This window comes from Strix uralensis, chromosome 17 (genome assembly GCF_047716275.1).
Source record: "Strix uralensis isolate ZFMK-TIS-50842 chromosome 17, bStrUra1, whole genome shotgun sequence".
NCBI classification, from domain to species: domain Eukaryota; kingdom Metazoa; phylum Chordata; class Aves; order Strigiformes; family Strigidae; genus Strix; species Strix uralensis.
The window spans coordinates 5346007-5368215 of record NC_133988.1 but is presented as its reverse complement, the minus strand read 5'-3'; the positions used below and the strand labels follow the sequence as shown (position 1 = coordinate 5368215).

The following is a 22209-nucleotide window of genomic DNA, read 5'->3' as shown; positions in this document are numbered from 1 at the left end:
TGACTAAAAGAAATTTCACTCTGATGTGACTTTTGCTTGGATTTGTTCTTGAAGGGAAGCAGAGGGGCCATTTTCCATCTCCAGAATTCTGCATCTAGTTTCATAGCAAATATACCGAGACTACTGGCTCCACTGACCCTTTAGCAAACTCTTCACAAGGTGTCTTGACAGTGATCATCTGCTTTATCCTGCTTCACAGTAGAGCCCGTTTAGCTTGAGATTAAATTCTATTGTCTAGTAGAAACTAAGTTTCACAGCACCAAGGAAGCAGCAAGGTGGCCTGTAGTTAAGCACTAATTATTCTAGGGTGTAGTTCTGCTTTCTCACAGGTCCTCATACTCAGCAGTTACTTCAGCTGGCAATGGCAAAGGGTTGCAAAATGCTAAACTGGCTCAGGAGCCTGAGACCAAGTACACTGCTGTGTAATAATCTTCACGCTACCCTGTGCCATCCAAATAGCTTCACTGTTTCACAGAGGTACAATTAGAATTAGCAAAAACAGTGGCCTTAAAAACAAGTAGTCAAAAAGGGTAAACAAATTAGTCAGTTCGATATCTCAGTGATTTTTAAATAGTAAACTGTCTTTTTGAGATATACTCTTTCCCTAGCAGTAACTAATTCCTTCTTCCTCTCCTGCCCAGCTTGTACCTTAAACTCATGCACAGACTAAGTCCTTCACACAGGGGTAGTATGTCATTCCAGCCCCACCCATGCCGATTATGTGTAACCTCTATGCAACAGGCAGAAAAGACAGGATGGCGATGAAGGATCAAGCCAGCAAATGGAGTGCCTTTGTTCTCTAAAACCACAGTCACATTAGTTAGAATTTCAAAATTATTGAAAATTCAATGTTGCAACACAATTTTTCCCCCCAGGAATATATGTCTTACAGTTTTTGAATAGGTCTTATTAAAGTCCAGACATATCTAAAAAGTTATTTACTTTTTCAGTGGAACAGAGCTGACTGCTACTAAAAATATCATCACTGGCCCAGAAAAAAAAAAATCTCAGAAAGATGAGCTACTCCCTATTTCACTGTCAGACCTACAATGAAAAAAAATTTCAAGTGACAACATAATGCAGACAATACAGTGAGATATTCTATATAGCCTGAGGTAAATGAAACTGGCTTTGGAGTCTTTTTCCTTTTTCTTTTAAGTTGCTCTAGCCCACTTAACGAATAAATGGATTTGGGGCCATTCCCACAGAAACGCATTCTCTGAGAGGTCCTGGGAGCAAACTTGCACCACTCCTACTGGCTTTGTCGATAAATAGAAAATCTCATTCTTCAAAAACTGTTAAGCAAGCATTTTTTATAAGATCTAAAACTATTTTAAACCCCAACAACAAAGAAAAACACATCGAAAACCACAATATGACAGGTTTCCTGGCACAATTTTCTCAAACAACAGCTGGCCAAATATGCCAGACTCACAGGAAGGAAAGAGCTGGCTGTGCTTTCTAAAGGACATTACTTCAAACAAACTAGATCTCAACTCTCTTGATCTTAAAGAAAAAAAAAATTTAGTTGGCATAGGGACAGGAAAACTATTGGTAGAATGAACAACTACTTACGGTTAAATTCACCTCTGGAAGGAACTGGGGACACATAAGCAAGCCCAGTTTTGCCTTGTAAACAGAATGCACAGTGGATCAGTACCAAGAACTGTCTCAAGCTCTGAGGCAGTTACTGTCATAACTTCTTTTAGAAAATCTCTTTCATGCAAGAAAGTTGAGTTCAAAATGATCAGTTTTATGTGGGTGATTCTGCTTTACTGATGTCTCAGAACACCTGATAGCTTATGTTAGTACAGTTCATTAGAACTGATTGCATCCACCTGTATTTGAGTATAAAAAAAAGAAAGGAAAAAGGGCTTAAGGGAACTTTCCTGGTACTTGAAGTCAAATTACTGGATGTTAAGTTCCTAATTCCACGAGCTAGCTTTGTGTCTACCCAGCACTTATTTCTAGAATGTCTCAACCTGATGAGGTATACTTATTTTCTCACATAGACAAAGCCAGCCCAAGTGTGAAAGCCATCTGATGTGAACAATGATTTGTTAGAAGCCTCATAGTGGACGAAGCTCTGATTTCTGGGCAGCCAGACCCAGAAGTGGTTCATGCCCTGCATGCAAGGACAAAGTGATTTTTCAAAAACATTTATTAAAGAGGATAGGCAGGACCAATGGAGGCTGGGAATGGCAATGCCATGGAAAACCACAAGTTTATTTGATTAATCCTAGCAGAGCTCTATGACACTGGTTGCTCACAGACAGCATCTGCAAAAATTCAAACTTTGTATCAAAATAAATGTTTGACTGTGAAGTATCAAAGTGGTACATAATGTAGTCATCATTTCCATGATTAAAATTGGGTACTCTCAGATGACAGTAAAAGCACAAGAAGGTGCTTGTGTGTGGGCAAAAGAAGAGCTAGAACTGTGATAACACCAGAGGTTTAAAACACTATAATTGATTGTTATTTCAGACTGCATGACCCTATTTGCTTGCAAGGAATATGCTATAATTTGTTTTACCATGATCCTTCTCTAGAGAAAAAGCTGTGAATAAGTGGAATAGCCATGGTGATTTTTGCTTGTATTTTTATACTCACAGGACACAAAAATAAACCAATAATCTTCACCTCTGTCATAGGCTTTACTTTGGCTTTGGCATAGTAAAAAGAATGGACATGACTGAGCCGCTTTCACAGTAAAACTTTGAAAGGTCTCTTAGTAATGAACTTTCTTCCTACGCTGAAGACTGAGGATCGTCCTATTCAGGATCGTGCAGAAGAGATCCATCTTGGACTTCTCCAATTATACATGATTTGATTTACTCAGAACTAAGCTAAGAAGCATTCAGTCACATGAACACACATACTTACCAAAGCCCTCTTGCAGTAGACAATTTATTTGGTCCACATACCTAGTTTGCTAAGAAGCTATAAAGTCTAGCATAGTCTTAATCAGTGTGAAAGACTGTACGTACTTTAAAAGTCTGAGAATTCTTAGGGATATGTCAAGAACCTAATTTCTGGACAATCCACATGGATAGTCTAGAATTAGCTGTGGGACTAGGACACATTCTGGTGAAATGGCAGTGTCTTAGGATGAATGCTTAAGCTAACATTTTCTGTTTCATAGCTCTGTTTTTTGCTGAGTAATATCTAAACCTCATGTAACAGCCTGAAAGTGTTGGAAAGGCTGGACGGCAATACTGTGGTTGGAGAAGAAAATGTCAAATGTATAGGGAAAGATTACGCCTGAGCTTGTTAAAGCAATTGTTTCACTTGTATCTTCCCAGCTCACTAGTGGCACTCTTAATGTTGTTATTCTGGGATCACGGTGACTCATGTTTCTGGAGAAGAAAATAACAGAAAGCCAACATTAACAGAAAGCTCAGCTGATTAAACACCACTTCCTCCCATCTATGGCTTTCCTAAGAAAACTTGTGTGGAGGAGAGCTGTGCTAACAGATTGCTTTCCAAGTAAGGAATCTAAATAAGTTATTACTCAGCCTAAATAGTTATCAAAAGTAACCACTTTTTTTTTCCCCAAAGTGGTAGGTGATATCTGTAGATCTTGAGCTTTGGACAAACAAACATTACATCCATTTCAGGGAGGGGGGAGGAAGTTTTTTTCCAAAGGCAGATAAGACTCAGCAACTAGGAAAAACAAAATCCTACAAAGAAATGCTAGAGAAGTTTAGTAACCATAATTCTCTTCCATCATCACATCACTTTAAAGCATTTTTAAAAGGATGAAGTTTTCTAGCCACATCCAGATAGAGAATATCCTAATGCACAAATTACTGCTACAGATTCTCTCCTCTAAGAATGCAGACAGATTAATCAGAATCTCCTAGCAGATTGCCAAATACAAAACTTTTATTTGGTGTTACTCTGCATGCAGTGATATATCTAAGGTCAGAATGTAACCTTCCATATGGAATAGCTAGACAATGAGAATAATATAGTAGGATCATTATGGAATTTATCTATCATTTTTTCAAGTTATGTTCTGTCTTTCAAAATTTAAACTTCTACATTTATCTTGCACACTGTCTAATCTTTTGGATATTCTAAATCATATTTTTAAAACTCAGATGATTGAGTTTGTATAATGAGAAATTTAATGACCTGTAAAATGAACAGAATGCATCTGCCAGCCCTAAAAAAGTAATCTTTCCACCACATGCACGTCACAATATGGGACTGACAGTTCCATTGTTATTTTTCCAGGCAGCCACTCCCGTTGCTTCCCTAAAACAAACATGCTTTTTTTGATATAACTTGAAGACTAAGATTTTTTTAAATGTTTAAATATTTCTTAAAACATTTTTCCAGTAACACTAAAATAGAATAAACAAAGAGTATACAATGGTTGCTATATAAATACCCCCCAGGTAAACTGAAAATACAAAGTTTACAAACAAAAGATAACCAAATTCTGAACCACCATTTTATTTCACTGAAACATATCTTTGTTAAAGGGTCAAATTCTCTACTGGAATAAAGATCCTAACTGAATCCATATTTTGACAGGGATGAATGTGGTCCATACTACAACAGCAGAATGAATGCGCATCCACAGACTGGCTGGCATCAACTTCATCCATGATAAGCATGAGACAGATTAAGGCGTCAAGAAAAGGATCTTTGTGGCTGTGTTTTATGTAAGATTACATAGTATCCTTTAATCCCGATACAAAGTTCCAAACATCCCTTATGTCTATACCAAGGTTCTACAAACGTGTCTGCATAGGTTTTAGGTACAGCATACAGAACTAAAAATGACCTTTTTTTAATTATCTATTTGTAATTAATACTAAAACTTGAGCATGCATGCACACAACCCCCCCATTTGTACCTAGTGTAGGCTGGATCATAAGATTAGGTTAGCATTCTGGCACAGATTTGACTAGGTTATCTGCAAATAAATCTCTATACCATTTTATATGTGACTTACAGAAAGTCTTAATATTTAGGAACTACTCCACACTTCTTGTAAAACAAGTTCGGTCCAAACTAAGGGAATAAACCACAGCTAAACCATCAAAACTTGACTTTCCAAAGGACAGCTATTTTCAGAAGCATTTTGTGATAGCCGTGCCAGCTGCACACACAGACTGCATTACATCTGTGGCCCATTCTCCTTAAGCATTGTCTTTGTTTTGATTTCCTATTTTGTATTCCATTAGTTTTAAGGCTGTATGCCATACTGCCATTAAATCACTGTTTTCAAGCAATAGTGTCTTCCAGCTGACCTCAGAGCAAAATAGCACAAAGACTTACATTCATACAATTTGCTGTTACAACCAACAGGTGCTGGAAAGCCTTACTCCAAAGCTTATCTATCTTACATAGCTAACTTGCTCTGACTTACCAGTTATTGTCATGCACCAATTCAGATCCCACATAAATATCATCAGCCAACATTAATTTAGGAAAATAGCTGAAAGTGAAATACCTGAAGGGAAAAAAATTACATACACAATATTTCACAGAAAGCAGCTTTCTTAAAAGGGAAGGATTCAAACATTTCTGATGAGCTAATGGAAATGGCAAAGTGACTATTTGGAAAGGGTTTGTTTTGTTGGGTTGTTCTTGTTTTGTTGGTTTTTTTGATTTTTTAAATTTGTTTTTATCTGCTTTCACTAAAAGATGAAGTGAGCTCACTGTTAGCAAGAGTGATTTCAGTCTGTCAGACAAAGTTGAATGATTCCGTGCTGCTGAGCTTTTAGAAAAAGCCAGAAAAAAATAAAAATAAAGCTTTCATCTGATGAACCTGGATAGGGATCACTAGGATCCTGCCAAGATTTAATTTCTCATTTTTCAGGGATTAACATCATTGTTTATAGTTCAGGCTGTTGCATAGTGACACAAGCTCTAAGCAGGGTGACAAGAAACAAACCCAACCAAACAAATAACAATTCCAAGACATAGCAATGCCTCTGACAGGAGTTTAAAATAAGCTTAATTTACAAAAATCCACCTATGAGCTTCACCAACAATGGCAGCACTTGTGGAGGCAGAGCTCACGGGTGAAGTGCCCGAGAAGCCTCCAGCGACAGTACAGCTGTCTGTACAGAGGATTCAGCTCCCTGAACTGTAATGAACAATTTGTCTCACAGCTTTGATCTGCTGTCAGTTTAGCTGACACTAACTCCAGGAATTAATTTCTAACATTTTAGGGTAACCTAATAAAAAAAAAAAAGAAACAGTGTGTGCTAGATCTCTGTAGATAACCCATCACCTGCTGCAGGTATTAACAGTAAAGTTAAATGTTTTTCTATTACAGTACAAAGGCTCTCCACTTTGTGAATGCATAAATACATAACCCTAAGACAAAGTATCAACAATGTAAAGCAGCATAAAGGACAGAATATTTTAACCATATGCTCTAAGTTAATACTGTGTTGGTCCTATGATTTGAGAAGCTTCCTTAGAGAAAAGGCTTCCTTTGTACAACTGAACACATCTTTTATGTGAACAATCTGGTTCACAACTAGAGGGAGACCAGTTTCCAAGTTTTTAAAACCATCACAATGGAACTGGACTAGAATATGTTTGAAGCTTAATTGTTATAGATTTTCAATTATTTTGTCAATGTAATGAATGCACTGTATGAAAGTCATAAATACTTCTAGCTCTGGCGTAACTAATCGACACTAAATAGAGCAGTAAATACCAGCTTTAGAAAACATTTAGGAAGGGAATATAAACTCTCTTTAAATTCAGTCCTACTGTTATTCTGTCATTATGCTGCAGATGGATCACCATCCATCTATGTCAGTCCACTCTGGGCAAAAATCTTTGTCAGTAGCAAACTGCCACTCTGTTGTGGTTTAAAGTTGTCACACTTGACCACTGTGAACTGATGGCAGTCACACCATTCATCACCAGCCAGCCAACACACCTGCCAATACCATTACACCTGCAAGAAAGTACTAGTCCTAAGAGTTACCAATGACCAGACATACAGACCTTTCCTATTTCCTGTTCCCCTGTATTCAGGCATGTGTCTGGCAGTAGGTTGCGTGACAGGAGGGGAATGTTGCTTTCTGGGCTCTCAAGTGTGATGTTTAGTGGGGAATGCTTTGCATGTAGGCTCCATGAGATAATGTTCACTACCTGCGGTACTGTGTCACAGCCTCTCTGACATATCCAGCACAGCCAGTTGGCAGACCACAGATCAAGATGACCAGTAGCAACTGGCAGCTGGGGTCAGACAGTACCACAAATACACAAGGTATCAGTCTAGTTGTGGGAGAATTCAACCAGAAGTTGTATTCTAAAACTGTCAGACATGACAGGTTTGACTTTCTGCCATTAACTCACCAGTGAAAAAGATAATGTTTGCCCTTTATTTTTAGTCTGTAGTTATGAGATAACTTCATTTATTCTTAAAATAAATAGCTCCCCAAACAGTAGGACAAACAATTAGCTATGAGGATCATTTGTTATCTGACAAAGCCGTAAGTCTTCCTCTATCTGAACTGGGAGCTAACAGATTCAAGGAGTACAAGCAGTTAAAGAATGACTTTGACAGGAGAGGGAGAAATCAACCGAGACAGAGCAGAGTTCAGTAACACAGGGTTCCTGAAGCACTGAGAGGGAAATGTTGACACACAGTGGGACCAAATGATGTCACATAGGAATCCTGGACAGATCAGGATTCTCAGTATGGAAGACCAATGAGGCTGTCTGTTCACTGGGAACAATTGGTTGTACCTCCAGGAGAGAAATGAAGCACAGAAGCCAAAACTACTGAATACATTTCAGACTGAAGAACTGCAGTCCAAGGACTGCTCTAACAGATGAGGAATGACATGATTTCACCCTCCCAGAAGTGCCACAGGCATCAGCTCAAGGCCAAAGACACAGCAGAGTGCACTCACAGTGACTAGGATTGGCCAGAGACTTCAGTGGGTTCTGTAATTTACTGCAATCTAACTTTAATTGCAGCAGAGAAAACATTACAAATAACCCTAACAGCTTTGCAGTCTCTTTATCTCAAACATACGGATTGTTACCTTGTGCCCAATGTAATACAGCTAGAATTTGCCTTTTATGAGTAAGGAAAGTTATTAAAAGTCAAAATCATTCTTAAAAAGGTAAGATTTGTAATGGATGCAGTGTATGAATGAGTGATTACAAATTTAAATATATCACAACCACTTTATGAAGAATCTTCTGACCCTTAAATGAAATTGTGTAGGTGTGTAATATGAAGCAAAATGCTTGCAGACAAAAATCTAGCAGTGTTTCACTTGAAGAACTGTACCTTACTCCATGATTACTCCACTGAGGTTGATAGACAGGCATATGAAATATCTGAGTATTCTACCCACACCACTAACGACTGTGGAATCTGTCTTTTGTACCTGCTTAGATTAGCAGAGAGGACATAGAAACCTTTTAGCAGTAAGTCATTGAGGAATTAAGTTAAAACCTCCCTCTTAATACACTGGAAGAAAAGGTTCCAGGCTACAATACCCCAAACAATGTCACAGCCTAGTTCTCACAAAAAACCACAAAGTAACTCCTTTTTCCAAATGAAGAGCATCCAAAGTAACATTATAGTTACTGCCTCTGTTCCCCATACCTTGCTTTTGAGCTCTTAATGTAACGACTGACAGTTATATAGCTGCCTAATTAACTTGACTATTGTTCCCTAAAAAATACTCTCTATCTTAGCTCTCCTTCTGTGCAAACAGCATAACGTTAATTTAATAGAAAGATCACATTATACTACAAGGAATGTAGTGACATTCCATTATGTCCTTCTCTCCCTGCTTGCAGTCCTCCCCCGTCATTGCTGCTGTGCATTCAACACTTTTTCTATAGGCATTTCATGAATAATGAGAAGCTACTCTAGCCATGGAAAGTGCTGCCTTCCACTGCTTGCAATTTAAGATACATCATTCTACAGTCTCAACGAAAGCGAACCACCACCAATCTGATTTTACATAAACGGTTTTTGCTCTGCAAGCCAAACTTAAGCTTGAATTATTACACCACCACCCCCACCTCCCCCGCCTTCATTCACTTTGCCTACGCAGGGAAATATTCCAATTTAAGTACACGTTTCAAAGTTCTTGCATTCAGATCAACTTACCCTGAAACTGTTATTTTCTATACGAGAAGGATAATTTCTCCTCTGCCATGCAATGTTTGGGGGGAATTAGCAAGGTCTTCTGCCTAAACTTCAACTTGCTTAAACTGCTGTCTGCTCTCTTCAGTTCACCTCTCCTTTTTCAACTGGACACATTATTCTTCATCACATTCTATCCTGAACTCTCGGGTAGTATTGCTCTGCTCTGTTGACCAGAGTTAACCAGAGATGACTGATAACGACCTCTACATTCAGTCTGCAAAGTGCTTTTGGCATCATTTGGTGTAAAAATGATGTATAAATATATTATCCTTCCTAGAAACAAGCACAACCCAACCTATCTACAAATCTAGTCCTGCATTTCTACATCAGTTCTGATTTTTTTTTGCCGCCTCGTGAATCTAAATCTGCACATTGTTCATGTTCCCCTGCCCTTAATCAAATATCTACCACCTCCCACCTGTGATCACATCCACAGAGAGGTTCCTAAGCTCCACATACACAAAAGACTTGGGCTTTCCTACCTGAAACATTTTCTTACAGTTCTGGTACACATACATCCATTCCTGACATAACTCCACTGAACATAATGTTAGAGAAATCCACCAGTGTCTAGTAAGATCAGCATTAACATTCCTTTGTGCTATCTGAATGACATGAAGGAATAGGAACCAGAAACTTATCCGTGAAATACAAAGTGTTAAGCCTACTGTCCAGGGCAAGTTCTCAATCAGTCATACCCATAAACAGTAACAACTGTGATAGATTGGGTGGGTTTGTTCACTAAAATGTCAGCAGGATAAAGTGCTTGTTTGCTTGGCAGGATATGCTGGGGGCCTCTTGGTGGGTGAGACCCAGATACCGTTAGGCCTGCTTAATCAGCCCCCACAGGTCTGGTCTCCACCCAGATATTGAGAGGATCGAATAAGGAAGATTGAGAACCTCCATCCCTGCGACCCCCTAGTAGCAAAACGAACATGCGCAGAGTATACCGAAAGAAACTACGTCAACCGGGAAGAAGACTGTATATAAAAAGGGACTCTAAAAAGGGAAGAGGGCCGCCGTTGATGGAGCGGAGACTCCCCGGCTGTCCAGCGCTGATTTTTGCTCGCTAACTTTGCTTGCTGAAATTATAATAAATTCTGATTGGGTTGGAAACTTTTGGTCTCGTTTTCTCAACATATAACACAACCATTTATTTCTTCCATAGCACTTCTAGTCAAATATCAAAATGTTTTTCACCATTCTCTCCCAAAAGTAGCCACCTGACAAAATGTTTTCAGTTATCAAAAGTCATTTTTAACTGCCAGACTGAAGCCAGGGAAGCACCAGGCTCTCCACATACAATGTGTGGGAATACAACAGAAGATTGGTGAGGAGGATTGTAAACACACTCAAGTGACTTGCAGCTGGGGTGCCCAAAAACACATATATCACACTAATTGTTGCTTAGCTGTGTGTGCTTGATGGGTAGAATGTCTGTGTTTAGGTAACAGGCTTGTGAGAGACTCAGAGGCACCCTATCAAACATCCTTGAGATTCCTGCCCTGCTGTGGGAAAGATCAAAGCACAGTGGAAAAGTACCCTGCAAAAATCCCCTATATATACAGGCAAAAGCAGCAGGTTCAAGATCTATTTCCTTCTTTGCCTCTTTCTGGCTAGCAAGGACCGAGCTCTGCAGTGCCTGCATCCCTGCTTGCATGCCTCTGCCTGGGTGTTGCTGCGGAGATCCCCTGAGTCACAAGGTAACAAGAATAAATTTACTCTTTGCATTTCATCCGTGGTTTTGTGACTGTTCCTCTGTCCTGCCTGTGCTGGCTAGCACACAAGGAATAGTCTGTTTCTTCCATTGTGTAACCCACAGAGTATTTGTATGCACAATTTAAGAGAAGCAGACATTAAACCTGTTAAAAATCTAACGTTTTGAATATTCACTGTAAAGTGTAACCTTTGTAACGCACTTCTCTCCTGCCCCAGGCATGATATTGCAGATCAATTCCCAAACCTAGGCGAGCAATGTGCTTCGTTATAATGACAACTCAAGCTGTAATCACAGAAGTGTAATGCACCATGACTGTACCAGCAGCCTGACATTTGGCAAGTTTACTAAAACCTTAATAACAATGCATTATTACATTTGATATGCTTCCCTTAATTCATTATGGAAGCAGCCTTTAGGAACAGAAATTGAACTTTTGAAATTGATTAGACTGTTTTGAACTCAATAGCATGGAGATTGTGTGGACCTTACAGTTAGCTGCTGTTCCAGAGATATGTCAGACTAATTTAGCAGTCGTAAAACCTTTATTTTTATAGAACATAACATTTTCACGTAGTTAGGCTCAGGTCAGAAGTACCACCTAACATTTAATATTCATGTCAGAAAGTAAAACTACCACTCAACCAAATAAAAGAAGCCCAATATTAAAAATATAGTTTTGTAAGCAGTTGCCCTACCTCTAGTCCCATTTATATCACCATTTTTGTTTCACACTCTAAAAGACAAAGTAAGAACATCTGCAGTAAAAATCAAGATCAGGATCAGAAAGTTCTTCAGTATAATTCCAGGTTTATACTTTCCATATGCAATTAGCTAAGATAATTCACTTTGCTCAGTCACTTTCTCCAAAGGTGCAAGAAAGGTAATGATTGTCAGTCTCACAAGGCCATGAGGAAAAACTCACAGTACATGAGGGCTTAAATGTTATGGTTAACAGTAATAAAGCCAACTACTTCAGCATTGAAGGACTGCTGCTTTTCTAAAATAGCCAAAAATCTCTAATAGACATGTGACTACAGTGGCAGAGCAGATCAGAGAGAAGAATAAAAAATGAAATTCAGAAATTCTGCATCAAAAACAGCTTCACTATACCCGCTAAATAATCTGAAATACTTGGTTGGCAATGTTGTTGCCCTCTTGCTAGAATTACTGCAATATGATGTAATATTCCCCATTGTGTCCATGGACACGTGCAAATAAAAATTTTAATTCCTCAAAAATGATGTGACTGACATTTTTCAACTTTTTAGTAAGGGCTCTCAAAAATTAAACCCAAGTTAAAAGAAATATATTTATGGTTCAGGCTAACAAAGCTTAATTAATTAATGAGCTTAATTAATTAAACCAACAGCAGCCAGTGTACAGTCTAACAGCCTAATCTGATACAACATTTGTTGAAGGAGGCAGAAAACTATCTGCTATTGTATGTGATTTAGGTGTATATCCAAATTTGATAAAATATGTCTAAAATTGAACTTTCCTTCTTAAATAATTTTCTCTGTTCTGGTTTTGTCTACGACAACACCATTATCCATCACCTCACTTCACAGCTTCTGACTCTTTCATTCCACTCCTCCTTTCAGTACCACTCTCACATAACCAAACTGCTCCAGACCACTAGTTCAGTCACCTAAAGCTGTACCCTCTTCTGTTATTCCATAGCCAAATTATCCACAGTCTGCTTATCACCACTTTCTAATATGACCTCAAACCTTATGCATTCAGGCTTACTAACATTTAATAAGGTGTACATAAAAGCAGCAATATAATGGTACATTATCATTACATTGCAAATGTCTGATGGGTCAACGCCTCCTCGGATGGGTGAGAAGAAAGTCACCTATACGAGAGAGCGCGCGATGCCATCAGGCTGTTCCAAATGTTCTCTGACTTTGTCTTTTGCAACAATAAATGCATCTGTTACTATTTTTATAAAGGAAAAGTAGTGTAGTGTTATGGTTGCTAACATAGTTAAAGGCTATAGATGATAAGACAGTTAAAAAAATACTTGAGCAACTCATTCTATTTACTGGAAATCAACATTATCCGTAGGATGTGTACAACCAGAGTTTCACTTGCTTGCTGCTAGCAGTGACCCTGGTGAAAGCTGGAAGTATATGTACATCAGCATTCATCATGGTGAGTGAAGCAAAGATACCACATCAGATGGATAACGCACACAAATTCTGCCCTGCCCAATGATTACCATGCTGAGAGCTTGCACACGTAACTTATCGACAGAGGTTATGAAGCCTGTAGGAAAAGTCATAACACCCACAGTTAGTTTCTCCCCCATGCACACAGAGCAGAACAGCTACTTCTCTGTATGTTCACTACAGACAGAAGAAAAAACCAAACACTTCACAGCTTGTATCTGGTTAACACCAAAGGAAAAAAAACACAAACCCAAAACACAAAAAGCCCACAACACTCCTTTACCTATTAAAACCAAGAAAATGAAACTAGAGAAGGTTAGTCAAAGAAAAACTATCTGCAAAATCCACCTATGTTAATTAGGTACAAGAAATCTCCATGGAAACCTAAGTCAGGCATACCTATATACGCATTGTATGGTAGGCTTTCAAATGGAAGCATCGTGCACTGGTGACAGAGTCTTTCAGACATTCCTTAATGTACACTCAGGCAGGTCTCTCGGAGGCATAAAATGATGCACCCTTTCATTTCCATAACAAGCAGTAGAATCTTTCTAACAATGTGACACTATGAACTCTGAATTGTAATCACAGTGTCACTGTGCATGCACCTGCTTTTTTTGTTTAACATGTTCTGTACTTAACATCACTAATATGTTTTGGCAATAGCAAGGTGATAAACTGTAGTCAATTGATAGAAGTCAGTAGTTGGACCACTGCCCTTTCTTGTGCAACCTATTTCTTTCTCTTCTGTCCTGAGCATTTCTAACATGTAGGCTTATGGCCAGCTGTAAGTTGCTGTGACTTTAGAAAGCAAGAAAAAGTGAGGGGAAAAAAAAAAAGGAAGTAATTTCTTGAAAGTTAGAAGTTTAACTGTGTTGCACTCTGGAAATTTATTTTGTTCATGATCTGCAAGAGATAACCAAGATTATGCAAGTCATGACACAATCTATATAGCTATCGCAATGGAAAGGTAAAGACAAGCCTGGTTTTGCAGGTGCCTTTAGTTTTCACACTGATTTTCATATGGGGGGGCATGCACTGCAGTCATAGCTTCAAAAAAAGAAGAAAAGAACTTGCGTGTAATTTTGTGTTTCTCATGTTCATTCCTAATTTTTCACCAGAAATGCATAAGGACAAACAAGATAAATTTGGATCACTCGGGAAGCTGAAAGCATGATTCTCACTGCAGCAATCTCTTCTGTACCCTCCCTGTTGTTTGTTCCCTTTGTTCTGTCCAAAACACCAGCCCATATGAAAATTGTAATTCCTGAGTTGACAGACTGTGATGACATGATGAACCTGGCAAATTAGTACAAGCAGGAAAAAAAACCCCAAATATGAGTTTACCCTTGTAAACAAAGCACATCTCAAAATTCTCACTTTCACGAGAGGTACTCAAGTGTTTACCAACAAGGACTTTGAGACTACCTCCAGAAAGCAGTGGGAAGATGTGGAAGGATCCAGTTTCACCAGCCAACAACCTACCAAAATACCTCAAGAGATACTTGAATCTGAACATCTCTATCAGTCTTTTGGCACTTCTGCATAACAGCCATCCCAGTGATAACACCCTTACATTCTGCCTCATATAGCTAATACGGAAAAAAATACTCTAGACAGTATTAGTATTTTGTAGCTTTTCACTTTCAAAGCCAGTTGAGTCATTAACAGAATGAAATATTGTGCTATCTTCTTTCTCACTAATATTTTGTTGAAATATCATGTTCTTCAAATAGAAAATTTCAAGGTATTTCTGAACCTTCTTCTAAACCCATAATAAAATTGTTTGTTTTTTAAAAAATCACTCAGGCATAGCACTTCTTAGATGCAGGTGTGAGACCAGGGTTGATCAATGAGCATATATTGGTTTCTCAATTCAGAAAGCATTAGGAATGTCACCACACCAGCAGAGACTGGCCTGACCAGTTTCTCCATTTTGGAGGTACTAGGAAGACAACCCATCACTAATGTTTTCCTGCTCTTCTCAGAGCGATAAGGAATTATGACTGACCTTCGCATCAGAGAGCTGGCACAAAGAAGGTTCTTTGTATTATAAGTTCTGCCTTGAAATATATGTTTTTAGTCTTCTGGAAAGCAAGGTTTTAAATTGGAAATCCTGACAGATCTTTAACTGCAGCAATAACAAATAACATCAGTGTAATTTCTCTTGAAAGAAATTGCTCTGTTTTCTACTCCAGTTTCCAGCCTAAAACCTTTCATTGCTGATGCTGTTGTCAATCTTATCTAGTGACCTATTTACCCAAAGCACAGAATTACAGAACAGAATTTTATGACAAGTACAGAGCAGGCTTTGACACTAATAATACTTAAGATTTTGTGGGCTTGGATTGTTTTTAGGGCTTGGTCAGAAAGGTCACCTTTCTTTCATGTAAAAAGTCAACAAGCCACCTCAGAGGTTTTGCAAATGAATTTGTCATAGCAATTAACGGAAAGAAGCTATATAAACATGATAAAAGGTGACTAACATTCCTTAATGTAACGGTGCATGGTGATAAGAAAGAGACCTTTAACACATTGCTCTGAACACTTAGGAAATAAAAAATACTGTCTGGATAGCTACATTCTTTGACTTTCAATGAATCAGTGCTGTCTGCAATGCACACCCGACCTTTGAGAGGGGAAAAAACCTCAAACTGAACGAAGTAACTTCCAATTATTTGTAATGGAAACCTGGCAGTATGGATACGGACTGATATTAACAGAATGCAGAACCAGGCAGCCCCACAAGTTTTGAAAAGGCAAGAACCTGAAATCCATTGGGTAGATGCTTTGTGTAGCTGCTCTGGTTAAAATACATGGCCCATTCAACTTAGTAGGATTCTTAAAGCCATAAGGGTCACAAAAATCCACATCATTGTGAGAGCTGACCACTCAGTTATGCTTGGATAATACTGTACAGGATAGGTAAAAGAAGCCTCCTTGTTGTGGGTTTTTTGGGGGTGGGGGGTGTTGTTGGTTTTTTAAACACGAATGCTACACTTCCTGAGCTTCCCCCAGCCCTTGCTGACATCACTAGTAGTTTGGAAAGGATTTATTTTGCTACAGTGAGTTGCAGTGGAATGCAATTCTTCCACTGCCTTGGCCCAGCTTTACTTAGTGTTTTCAGCATAAAACAGGTACTGTATTCTGTGTGACCGCAGTACAGCAGTTTCCAATGCAACAGTGAGAGCAGTCAAATATCAGACGCCAAATTTATTTCATAAAGATACAAAAAGCATCCATGAACATACAGCTTTTCAGAACACATTTGTTGCCATCAAGTAGATAAAGCATCCTAAACGTGCAATTATTACATATAATATCTTATGCCCATCTAATTTTGTATAACCATCCCAGCATACTTACTCAAATGTTTTTAGCTCTTAAAATCTATTTTTTTAAATAATACCAGTTTAGAAAGTAGCATTTGCCAGCAGATATTAGCATACTCAAGTCCTGTTGAATTCACAGGGCTTTTAATCATCATCTTGTTGTTTACAAATTTTACTGTCATTCATCACTGCAAATCATCAGCTGTACTTGTGGCTGAAGAAAACGCTAACTCAGAAGACAGAGATGAGTGCAAATGCGTTAATCAGAGAGCATGATTTTTACTACCAGGAATGTTATGCTCTCAGACACCTATAATTAGACATATCCAGTATCTACAATCTTCTCAGTTACTCAACATATTATGGAGACTGCTAGGTGTGGGTGGGAATGGGGTAAATAACCCATATAAAGCAAAAATACAGGTAATACAAAGTGTTTTTAGAATTAGGCTATAGAAATACATTTCTGTTCCAGTATCTCTGAAAAACACACAAATAGATTTCTGCAGAGCACACTGGCAGCTTAAATAGTGAGAGCTGGTGTGGGAACAGCATGAAATCCTTGGGCCTTCTCTAGTTTGTGGGGATGGAGGGAAGCTGAGGACAGGTCAGATTCATTGGCAGGAATTACTCGGTTTTTTTTTAGTTTTTCAACTTAGTAACCATTACCTTTTAGGAAAAGGAAGAAAAATGGTTAGTCTGAGATTTTCAGGACTATGCAGTGCTTTTAGCACTCTCCACAAAAAGGAACAGCAGGTGTTAAGACTACATCCCCTCTGATGGCTTCATGAATCTAAAGCATAAGCCACAACTACACATTTAGTGACCTACATATAGATTATTTTCTGTATAAATTGTATACTTTTAATTTGGTCAAAATTAAGTAGCTGAGTTTCAGCTGGGTTTCAGAGCACCCCTAATGATCAAATCATTATTCAATACCAAAACAACAACCACCACAAATTAGCCAACATTTTCAGGATTATCAGAATTTTAAAGAGTATATCTGCAGTTGAAAAAAAATCTTTAAAGCCACTTCTAATATTCAGAAGGAAAGATGTTTTAGACATTAAGGGTTAAAACAGGAACACTGGCAACACTTGCTGCATGTTGACTAATTTACAGAAACAAGCCTCTGAGTGAAGACAGCCAGCGAGATGCTGCTTTAGGTAGTATGTAAAAATAAAGTGAATGCCACCCATTGTCTATTTAGAGCTTAAAGCACTTGATCTAAAACTTCAAGCTCTGAATGCAACACACACAATCAGAGCAGAAAATTAAGTAGTGGGTGGACAGAATCTTTTCTGCCTACCCTGAATGATAACCAGGGTTCTTCTGCTGCAGCTATCAGAGACTATCCCTTGGGCACTCCATTAGAAAGCACATAGCAAAGTGTAAGCTCAAAGTCACAGACTGGTGTTACAAATAGTCTGGAGAGACTTTACTCTCTTTCCACAAGGAAAATTGCTCTCTGCACAAAACAGCACAGAGAACTCAGAGAGCTTTAGGTCTCCTCGTGTGAGCCAACAGCATTGAGGAAAAGAAAACAAATGGCAGAACGCTGCAAGCTCATCTCAAGCACCAGTGACTGAGTTCTTGTCCCTGTGGTTTAATGATTCAAGCTTGACTTAAAAGCAACTTGAGACAGTTCAAGACCCACGAAGTTAGTGGGTATGCAGCACTAAGGGGACCGGGAAATAATAACCACACAAACAATAAGCCTATCACAGACACTCCTGGCTAATTGCTTTATACCTTCCTGAAACCCAAATACAGAGCCAAGTAAAATACAAAATAATTAATCCACTACCTTCAAAGCCATCCCTACTTACGTAAGTTGTACTACAAGCACTTTGCTTTTTATACCATTCCTATGCTCAACTTCTGAGCTTTTCACCTACTCCTCAACTGCCACCATTTATCATTCCTGCTTTTTAACCCACCCCTTACCCTCATGCCCTAAGTATTGTTCCTCCCCTTTCATTTTCAAGGCTTGTTACCTTTCCCTAACTATTTTCCCTTAAATTCTCATTATCTCATGTTTTCCTTTCCATTCATTAGCTGTTATTGTCTCTGCTCCATTTTAAGCGCTCTCATTAAGAATTTTAAAGACCAGTTTCAAAAGCCAGTTACCAAATCACTTCAAAGCAGTCCCACTTTATTTACAAATGCTCTGTACCATCATCAAATACTACATCAGATTGTGATTATTCACAAGAAGGCATGGAATATTGTTCTAAACATTTCTTTAAACAGAAATAATGATTCCCTTCCCTGGAAACAGGAGTTTACAGTTTACTCACAAGAAAAGCCTCCTTACTTTTCTATTTAAAGCAGAACCAGGAACGTCAGGCCTACCTGTGCAAGCTGCCCCAAAGAGTAGAGGGTGAGTTTCTTCGGGTCTGTGTAGAGAATCTCTCCAAGCTCCCGATAAGGCTTCCCAAGGGGGGTGAAATGTCCCTGAGTGAACTGCTTTTGCCTCCTATAGTAGTTTTCCCAGAACACTTGTTCTCTTGGAGGTTCACTGCTTTTGTAAATTGTTCTGCTTCTGGCCAAGACCTTTCCCTCCTTCCGAGCAAAGCCAGGCAAAGCCTGAATGCACACAAAATCTTGAGGATTCAACACTTTAGTGGCTGCCAGCACCTTGGTTCTGCTGTTCTTCTTAGGTGGACCTGGTGCCGCAGGTGCCTTGAGTTTGCTACCCCTACCTGCATTTGCTACCACAGGTGCCTCAACTCTGCGGTGTTTAGATGCATCTGGTACTGGCATTGTTCCACAATGGGAACCTCCGTGTTTTTACTTCCTAAATTATTAAAAACTCTAGTTGCCCAGTCATGAAAACACATACCTGCTGCCCAAACTCTGAAGCAAGTCTTTTTAATTTTCTAAAGAGTAGCCCAGCAGAAGAATTTTATGCTAACGCCTACATGAGGTCTCATTCCTCTCAGCAGCCCCTCAAGGAATAGAAATAAATCCTGAGGGGCTGGGACACCTAAATGCTAACCAGTCTCCTGGGAAACACCCAGAGCACCTCCCTCTGAAGGGTGTCGTTACTAATAAAACTTCCTTTATACCTATTTTTAACAACAGCACAACCTCCCCTGCCCGCAGCTCTCACGCCAAGGGTCTCCCACCTCCCAAACTCTGGGGACCAGCCAAAACTCCCCCCACCTCCTTCCTCGAGGCGCCGCGGGGGGCGAGGACCGGCCCCTCTCCTCAGCCGCCTCAGAGGACGACGCCCGCGCGCGCGGCGCCGCGCGACAGTTAACGGCCAACAGCGCGCGTCACTCGGTTGCCCGGGAAACGCCGCGCGGCGGCGCCGCACGTGCACCGGCACCGCGCGCCTGCGCAGAGAGGCCGGCGGGGGGGGGGGGGGCGGGGTGTGCATGAGGGGCTGAGGCGAGGAGGCCTCGTGTGGGCGGTGCGTGGGGTGCTGGGCCTCATGAAACAAAGAAATTAACAGAATCCAATCAAACTGTTCAGCAGGTATTCTTTATTAGCAGCGCTGGGGTCGCCCTGGGGATTCTCCACCATAAGAGCTCCCAAGAATGAGCAAGGGACATCAGTTTACACACACACAAATCATACATATTCATTAGATTTCCTAGAAAGGGACATCTTATGATAATGAGTTCCCAGAATTCATTTACATAGTCCGGGCATGCGTAGTGAAAAGAGGGTGAGGGGCTTGGGTGGTCGGGGGAGGAAGTAAGCAGTCTTCTTCTCAGTGTTCGCTAGGGACCCTCTCTCCAGAGCGTGCGCTGTGAAGTAAAGTCCAGGTGTCTCCCCCCTAAATCAGCAGAATCATCCTCTCCTAACAGGGTCTCTGTGTCTCTTTGTTCGAGTCCCCCTTATTTCACTTTAGAAGTTGCCCAAGTGCTCACTGAAGGCCTTGAATCTGCTATTAGTGATTTCTGTAGGGAGCTTAACGAGTGTTTCAATCTTACCTCAACAGACAAAGGGACTTCAGGAAACAGTTGAGAAGTCAGGAGTTCTTGAGAAACAAATGAAGCAAAACACAAGCAAAGCTTTCATACATCGCATCACAGTTTAGTCTTAATAATTGTCAGAAATTCATTTGTTTGAGCCCTTTCATTCTCTTTCGCTCGCACAGGCCATGCACAGGGTGCTGAGACTCGCATGGGCCATCCGTGGGGTGCTGGGCCTCACCCAGGCCGTGCACAGGGTGCTGAGCCTCACCCACGCCGTGCACAGGGTGCTGAGCCTCACACGGGGCCATGCACAAGGTGCTGAGCCTCACATGGGGCCGTGCACAGGGTGCTGAGCCTCACACAGGGCTGTGCACAAGAGGACGAGCAGGGAGCCCTTTGGGTGGCTGAGGCGCAAGATTTGCAGCAGGGTCCACACGTGGGGTGCCTGGTGCCCCGCGTGGCTGCTCGCTTGCCCGTAGTGATACCGAAAAGCCGGTCGAGGAAGAACTCTCTAAGACTCAGAGTGTTAGAAAGCAGGCATTCTTTACTGCAGCGCTGGCTGCACGGGGGATCACTCCTCCACAAGCGTGCACACCTTGGAGTGAAAAGCGGCTCCTTTCTATAGTGTAAATCATGAATAAACATATTCATTATAATTCTGAGAATAGGGAGAGATACTACAATTAGTTTTGAGAAATCATTAACATAAATCCCGCCCCAAGTCCCTCTCTGTTGCGCCTGCGCAGTGGCTCCTGGTGGTCTTGGGCGGGGGTCTTCCGGATGAAGATTGAAGATGCCTCCTCTTCCTCTGGTGACTTTTCACCTAGTTAGCATTTCTATAGTCATGACAATTTAGCCTTCATTGAGTCCCCATTCCTTATCTTGGGACTCAGTAGTTGCAGCTCCTTCCTTATCCCAAGAGCCCCTCCTGCTGAGAGCCCCTCCTGCTGAGACCCCACCCTTTTATTGCATTATCCTGCCTGACCAGTGTCTTTCTTAGTTGTCTTGCATCCATTTTGTTAAGGTTCCTCACTTCAGTAGGGATGAGGCTGTGCCGTGTGGCCGCGCCACCGAATATTTCTCCAGCTCCGAGGGGCCGGGGGGAGAGTTGCAAAGGGATTCCTCTTGCAAAACCCACACTGGCAGTCACCAGGAGGCAGCAATCAGTTCAGGGTCTTTCCAAGCATGAGGTTGCCTATAAAGATGGAATTTTTCACCTTTCTTTCAGCTGAGGGACAAGCCAAGGTGTCTCCCCAAGCTTAGGGACACCAGAGCTAGTGGCTGAGAGAGGACAGGGCCGTAAATAACATGTTTCATCTTTAGGTAAACAGAACTTTATCACTTCAGAACATTGTTAGAAGGCTCAGGGATTAAAGCACTGGGAAGTGGGAGACCTGAATGTCATTATGACAGTAAAGGTAATATTCATCAGTATTTCAGTTAATTAAGTATAATCCTTGGCTTCTCTCCCAGGTGGCAGCTTGGGGTGTGTGGCAGAGCAACCCCAGCCTCCTGGTGCCAGGGGGCCTCAGGCAAGTGCTGCTCAGCCCTTGAGAAAACCCATCAAATCTCACTCCTCCTACAACCCTTTTCAGTAAAAGCCTTTCAAACTTCACTCAAACCTTGTCAAACAAGCAGTAACTGGTGGCAAATGAGAACTCAAGATGAATTTAATACTGTATCTATTCAGCCCTAAAATACACGGACGATCAGCAGCAATAGCACATTATTTGAGGTATATGATTTCCAGCAGATTGGGTTTTTAGCCTGTCAAGATCACTCCAACCATTTGAATCCTGTGAGCTCTCTAAAGGGATGGGGTATCTGGAAACACCTCCTCCCTCCCTCCCTCCTCCCCGTCTTTCCTCTCAACCCTAAAAAAAAACCACCC

At 40.5% G+C, this 22209-nt stretch overlaps 1 protein-coding gene across 1 annotated transcript in view; it reads right to left on the bottom strand.

Moving 5' to 3' along the window:
• CCDC60 (coiled-coil domain containing 60) overlaps positions 1-19317 on the bottom strand; it is a 64711-nt gene extending 45394 nt beyond the window's left edge. Inside the window, exon 1 of the mRNA XM_074887050.1 lies at positions 18745-19317. Coding sequence (XP_074743151.1) covers positions 18745-19155 — 411 coding nt within the window. The 5' untranslated portion in view covers positions 19156-19317. The remainder of the gene's footprint in view (positions 1-18744) is intronic.
• Positions 19318-22209: the final 2892 nt, after the last annotated feature.